Source organism: Nestor notabilis, unplaced genomic scaffold (genome assembly GCF_000696875.1).
Source record: "Nestor notabilis isolate BGI_N333 unplaced genomic scaffold, ASM69687v1 scaffold19868, whole genome shotgun sequence".
In the NCBI taxonomy this organism is placed as follows: Eukaryota; Metazoa; Chordata; class Aves; order Psittaciformes; family Psittacidae; genus Nestor; species Nestor notabilis.
In genome coordinates, this window is record NW_009940818.1 from 1 (window position 1) to 7296 (window position 7296).

The following is a 7296-nucleotide window of genomic DNA, read 5'->3' on the forward strand; positions in this document are numbered from 1 at the left end:
AGGTCCACGGAGGATTTCCTCGGTGTAAAATAAAGAGCGGAGGCACAGGTCGGCGGGCAATGCGTCTTTCAAAGAGAGAGTTTTCCCATTCCTGCCCGCCTCTGCTTCCCAGACCGTTCAGTTCATGACGGGCACATCAGCTCCTGCATACACCACCAGATGCACACATCTACAGACATAATTCGTATACAGAAGCACACAGGTAGAGTAAACGCTCCGCATCGGTCGTCCACTTGCTAGGGTTTTTTTCTTCCCCTACGGTGAGCGAATGCAGAGAGAGGTTCAGGTGACGGCGAGCTTCGTGCGCTCCGTTTCGCAGCAGCAACAGTGCGTTTCTGAAGTAATGTACAGGTTAAGAGCAAAAGTCGAGAGCAATAAGGTGCTCAAGAAAAAGACAGTATTTTTAAGAGCTTCTCTGAATAACAGCAGCACCGAAAACAAAAAGTTTAAGGAACAAAAGCATCGAAAGAAACTCCGAAAGAGCCGTGTCCTGGAGTCACTGTATTAGGTCAGTAACACACTGAAATTAACTCAGCCACTTCAGCAACACCTTTGATACGAAGCAAAAAAGTCTGGTCCCTCTAAGATCCTAGGTGTGTGTAAGTTTGTCACCTTCTAGCACGTTATTACTTGCCCAAATTTACTTGATCGAGAAGGACTCCGGTGAAACCCATCAGAACAGATGGAAGTGAAGATCTCACACCTTGCTTAGTTTTCTAAGCATTGCAACTATCCTTTTATTACTTTTTAAAAATAAAGGAAAACAAAAAGAAAGAAAAGAAAGCACAGAACACCAACACAAACAAACCAAACAAAGCCCCGCAAAAAAAAAAAAAAAAAAAAAAAAAAAAAACAACAAAAAAAAACCAACCTCGTGTGTACATGCGCTTTATTCTTTCCCTGTATACTTTAAGGAGCCTCTGAATCGATGGAGCGCTACTCAGAATGATACAGGGAGTTCTCATCGAATGAATGAATTAAGTCCCGTACGTTCGGTAAAATCAGCCGTGTAAATTCATTGCCATAGAAGCACAACCTACAAACTAATTTAAAATTACTCGGAAAGTCCCGCTGTGTTTAACGAATATAAATATATTTCAGAATACAGTAAACATCTTATTCAGACTTAGTTGTTACCATGAGAAATGGAGCCAGCCAGTAAAACTAGACCTAAGTATCCTTAGTCATTTGGTGAATATTTTTAGAATATACATTTTAAACTTCTTTTCTCTATTTCCATACGCCAGCTCAGGACAGCGGATTCACACCATCTTTGGCAGGTAGTGCGAGTGCACTCGGCCATTTGGAAATGTTTTTGCTTCTTTACGTCTGTGTCATTGTAAAAAAAAAAAAAAGAAGAAAATACCTGTTTCCCTCTTCCCCCTCCCCCTAACAAAACCCTTTACATAGAAGATTAAATGTCATAGTTAATGTTTTCACCTCTAGGTTTCCCAAGAATTTTTCTACATGATAAGTTGCTTTAAACATCAAAACGAATTTCAGTTTCTTTTAGCATCAATACGCCTTGTTCACCGTGTTATTTATATAGCTGACCAGAAGCCTTCGAGAGATAGACATAGGATAAAGAAAACTTTGACCTTACCTGCTCCCTAATGTGCTCGCAGCCAGGAGAAAGAAAAAAAAAAAAAAAAAAAAAAAAAAAGCAAAAGCAAAAGGAGGGGGGAAAAAAAAAGTAGAAGAAGAAGAAGTCATTTCGTATTATTCACCACTTTGCCAGAGACGGTAATTTCTCTGCTTCATAGGAACAGCTGTACTGGGTCAGATCTCTGTACACATTGGATACATATAAACAGTATTACCATTTACTTAGGGTTTGGAGGGTTTTTCCCCCCTGAAGGGGCTCATGAGAGGAACAGCGGGTCAGACAGGAAAAAAAAAAAGGTATTTCTCAGCTTTGCTCCCAACACGACCATGAAAGGACTGAAATTCTTCAGAAGTCACTCGGTCTTTACCCCTAAGCCCCCTTTGTAAGAGCAGCCGTCACGACAAGTTGGACCGGGGCTGCTTCCCAGCGAGTCCCCTCTACCTGCGCTCCACCACGAAACTCCTAAAATACTTTTTTTTCCCCCTCTTTTTCTCCCCCCTCCCTGTGGCAACTTCTCTTGGTGTCATCTCAGAGCTGTCTCAGGTTACATTGTTTGGGATCTGCACTTTGAGCACTGTCTTTTGAACCGAGATGCAGGCAATATATGCATAGATCAGCTCCCCATCTCTGTTCCTCCCCCTCCCCTTCCAGCAGGAGCGGTCCCAGCTCAGCGCTGCTCCATCAGCCGCCGGTGCAGGCCCCGGCGCCGAAGCCTCCCCCTAGCCTTTCCTTCCAGTATCCCTGATGCTACCAGACTACTGTGACAAAATAAAAAACTAACCCAAATCCATCCCACAACCCGTTTTGATATGAAACAGCAACTATGAAGAAGCCTTTTGCCATTGTTGCTGGTGGTGTGGCGGTGGTAGTGGTGGCGATGGGGGTTTGTTGCTTTTTGGGTTTTGGGGTTTTTTTGCACAGCCTGCTGTGCCACTACACGCACACTTCATGGCACTCAAGCATGAACTCCTATTTACAGCAAGGAATAAATGCCCTCCTCGATTCTCCTACATTTGGAGGCAGTGCCAGGGAGTGGAGGAGCGGGAGGGCATAGCCATTCTGCACCAGATCCCTCCTTCTCTCCAAAGATGGGGTGCCCACCGTCCCACGTTGATAAAGCAGTTGTTACACGGAGAAACTTACATTTCTTCCATCATTTCAGATTTGAATCATGCTGCCCCTCCCCTTCTCCACTCCATTATCCAAGTTCTGCATTGATTACCAGGAGACTGAAAATCAGCGTATTGGAAGAAGCAGGAGTTTAAACGGAGGCACATACTTTAATTTAGACAAGCTGTACAGTGACTAAGTTCTCGTGAGTGTTCTCGAGGGACACTGGAGATTAAAATATATTTACACCCCACCCACCCCCGAGATATCTTCATCCCAACCAAGGCATAACTGGTTTATACAAAGAATTTTATGATAAAAGGCAATAACACAATGTATAAAAAACCCCTATAAAATTGTTAAAGAGCAGTTGTTTGCATTTCTCTTGATTGATATGTAAATACAGTTTGAACTGTGTTTGCTCGGTCTCTAGTGCTTAATAAAGAGATGAATTCACCTTTCTGTGGAACAAGTAAACAGACTTTAAACTAAGCCGACATCAGACAAAGTGGAAACGAGTTTATTTAATCGAAACTAAATCTAGTTTAAGAAAGATAAGTCAGTGTACATAATAATCCATTACAGTAATTACACCCACCACCAAATATGTGTTTATGAGGTTGTCGAGACACAATAAAATTCATTTATTTCCCTCGAAGTCTATAATGAAAAGTCACTGGCTGGATCTCTATCGAACATGCTAACTCCAATATTGGGGGGGAGGGGGGATATACTATTTCTCGGCTGTAACAATGCCTTTCAGTGTTCTTCACTTTTGAAAGTTCCTGTATTTGGAAGGATATGAACGTTAATTACATCTGAAGGGGAAGTGTTGACTTAACCACCGCACTTTCCCATTGGTCTTGAATATTAACTCCAGGAGAAACTAACCCTAATTTAAAAAATCCTTAGAGTTAAGCCTGCTCTCGCTCCCTCGGCTGGAGCTGCAGCGATGAACCACGGACGTTCCCAACACTTCCTGCTTTTAGCAGAAATAACAGCACTAAGCTCCAGATCCCTCCCGCCATGCTTAACATGGTACTATAGATCTGAAACGAGTATTTTGCGTAAAGAAAGGAAAAAAATAAGTCAAGGAATATTCTTTGGGTTCGTTGGGAATGTCGCTGTATAAAGCATGACATAGTATAAAGAATGAAAGGTCTCGAAATTCCTGTTGACACACGTGATGTTCTCCAGTTAGAAATAAAAAAGGAGGGGGGGGGGGGGGGCAGAAAGAATCCGATAATCTCTTTTTTTTTTTTTTTCTATTTCCTTTTTTCTCCATCCAGACTAGCACTTGGTGTCCGAGTACCACCGGCTATCTTGGATAAATAAAAGACTGGAGCTTTCGAAAGCTGCTACTTAAACTGGAGGTTGGGTTGTTTCTATCCCGGGAAAGCTGCTTGCTTTCTCTTCAAATATATGAACATTTCATAATACCTCTGTAATTCAGGCATCTTTCAATGACCGCGATTCGCTTCCATGGTTTAACAGAGGGGATGTGAACGGGTGGGAGAAACAAAACCAAACCAAAACCAAACAAACAAAAAAACAAAAAAACAACTAAAACCCAAAACAAAACATCAAGAAAAACCCAAAAAAACCCCCCCCAAAAAACACAACAAACCTCCAAGCAGCAGATGCGAAGGAGAACATGCTACGAGGTCTCTTTCAGGACGGGGGACTTCTTATTCTGTTACACTCATGAAAGGGGTATTTGGGACCCGAAAGACAAAGAACTAAATGTATTTCGGGCTTGTCCGATACGAACTGCTTAGCTTGATACGCTTTATATATTTACAGCAAAGTTAAAATCTAACTACCGTGCATCGCCCACAATACTCACCTTCCTACCAACCGCCCCTCCGTACCTCAGACGGGCACGCACCCCGCGCACACGCTCACACACACACGTGCACACACACGCACTTTCTCCTCATGTCCTCCTTTACAAGCTTCCCAAATGGCTACACACACAAAAAAAAGCCCCAAACCCCAAGCAAAGCCGATGTGCATTCGCCTGGGGTGCAGCCTGCAGCTGATCTCTCGCCGGGGCAGTGAGGTGGAGGTGTGCGGGAGGAACTGCACGGTCGTGTCTGTGTGTCTGCGTGTCTGCGTGCCTGTGTGTCTGGGTGTGTGTGCTTGCAGGGCTGGGTATGCGCAGAAAATTAAACACAGTCTGTTAAAGAAAGTTAATTCAAACTACATGTAGTACGCAATAAACTATCCTTTTATTTTGATTATAAATAAGATGACTGTACTTCCCTTAAAATACAAGTACATAGGAAAACCTGGTAGAAATTATTATCCTTTTTTTTTTTTTTAAACAAGTTATTAAAACTGGATGCTCTTTAAATCGGCCGCATGTTCTATACTGTCAGCAGGTTCTTCATTAATTTGTTTCTAGTGGCGTTAGACTTCTACCTTCATTCTCCTCCGTGCCTTTGGCATTTGAATTTCTAATCTTGGAACACTTTGCTTTCTCTAGCAAGAAGTCTCTAAGGTGGCCCCCACCCTTCACCCCCCCAATTATCGGGCTAATGAATTTTGACTCGATCCCTTCGCTCTCGAGTTTGCAAATCCCACGCTTTTGCTGGTCACTTTGGAGGCTGAGGACTGAGCCTGTATCCTGTTAACTCCCTGTCGCAGCTCCCCTTCGGAACCAGGGGCCAGGCCACGGTGGGGGCGGGGGCCTCTCGGGGCTTGGCATCATTCCGGGGGGGTTCTATCAACCAAAAAAAGAAAAAAGGAAGGGGGAAAGGAAAGGAAAGGAAAAAAAAAAAAAAAAGAAAAAATATCTGGGGGAGGGTCGAGAGGGGGAACCAAACGGAAATAAAAAAAGAATATTCGTAATGTGTATAATTTATTAGAAGCTTCTTAGGAACTATATTTAAGCCAAATATCTACATAAGTTACAACAGGAAAAGGCGGCGTGCGCAAATAACAAACTGCCAGAGGATTTACGACGGGACGATCAGTGTCCATAAAAAAGGTGGGGGTTGGTTTGGTTGATTGTATTTTTTTTCTTTTTCTTTATACAACAAAATATACAGGCTACTAAAAACTATGGGTTTAGTCCAACTTTTGACAGCATTATACAGCTACAGGTTCACATCAAACGTAAGGAGGAAAATAAAAGCCAAGCCTTTGATGACTCCACATCTCCATCCGCTGGCCCTGGTGGCGGGACTGCCGGAGGAGACGGGGATGGGGGGGTGGGGGAAGCTGCTTCTTGTGTCTGGGTGACGCGAATGCGTTTTTTGGGGGGGAAAACCACCCCATCCCCCAAAATATCTATATTTACATGCAAGTCCTAGACGCTGGCAAAGAGTACATCTGAAATCCAAGCCTTCGGACCATGCCTAACGATGGTCCCCTTTCTGCAGACTGCTCCGTGGTTATTAGTCAGAATTTCTTTAACACCCCATACAACAATATTGGGGTTAAAAAAAAAAACAAAATGAAAGCACCCAAAACCATCAGGAGTAACAACAAAACCGAACAACAACAAAAAAGTCTCTCTTTCTCTCACTCTTAGAGGTCCTCAGAGAACCACTCAGAAAAATGAAGGGGGGTGGGGAGCGTTGAAAAGGGAAGGAAAAAAAGAAAAGAAAATAAAGAAAATAAAGACACCCAGTAGTTTGGACAAGACAGAGATTTGTGTGACTGGGAAAATCTGCCTTTTTTTTTTCTTTCTTTTTTCCCCCTTTTTTTTTTTTCTTTTGCTCTGTTTAATCCTTTCACCAGGTCCTACCGTATAGCAAGGTGGAGCAAGACATGGCAGTGCCATAGTCAGAAGTAGAAGAGTTTAGGTGAGACAAACTGGAGACTTGGCTCTGCAGAGAGGACGGGCTGGCCGAGTGCTGTCCCATATCTGGAGACTGCCCCGCACTGTTTGTCTGGTGGCTCTGATGCTGTCCGAGGCTGTTGCCATTGGTAGCCACCGTGATCGTTGTAGCTGCCTGCTGCTGATGGCTCTGGATAGCTGCTGTGGGTGTGTTGGAGCCTGCTTGGCAGGGCTTACCATCCTTTACAAGCACTGGCACCGCCACCCTTCTGGGAGACTGCTGCTGCTGGCAGGAGCCGTTCTCCTGTTGCATCTGCTGCTGCGCAGCTTTGTCTTTGGCCTGGCGTTTCATCTTGTAGCGGTGGTTCTGGAACCAGATTTTGACCTGAGTCGGGGTGAGATGTATCATGCTGGCTAAATGTTCCCTCTCCGGAGCGGAGAGGTATTTCTGCTGCTTGAAACGTCTCTCCAGCTCGTAAACCTGGGCCTGGGAAAAAAGGACCCTCCGTTTCCTCCGCGGCGTGCTCTGGAGCGGGGCCATGCTCTTGCTCACGTCTCCCAGGGAGCCGAGGCTGCCCATGCCGCCCATGTTCATGCCCGAGGACGGCGCCATGAAGCGGGAGACTGCAAGGGAGAAGGCGGCACGGTTTAGGCGGCTGCTCTGGAGCGGGGCCATGCTCTTGCTCACGTCTCCCAGGGAGCCGAGGCTGCCCATGCCGCCCATGTTCATGCCCGAGGACGGCGCCATGAAGCGGGAGACTGCAAGGGAGAAGGCGGCACGGTTTAGGCGGCT

The 7296-nt window shown here is 44.9% G+C and overlaps 1 protein-coding gene across 1 annotated transcript; it reads right to left on the reverse strand.

Moving 5' to 3' along the window:
* Positions 1–6321: 6321 nt before the first annotated feature.
* Positions 6322–7149, reverse strand: NKX2-1 (NK2 homeobox 1). Its single transcript, XM_010020574.1, has one exon. It carries the CDS (start codon positions 7114–7116, stop codon positions 6457–6459), a length of 660 nt encoding a protein of 219 aa, XP_010018876.1. The 5' UTR covers positions 7117–7149; the 3' UTR covers positions 6322–6456.
* Between the last annotated feature and the right edge of the window lie 147 nt (positions 7150–7296).

Coding starts and splice junctions, on each gene's coding strand:
- NKX2-1 (XM_010020574.1), bottom strand. CDS start 7,116: ATGGCGCCGTCCTCGGGCATGAACATGGGCGGCATGGGCAGCCTCGGC.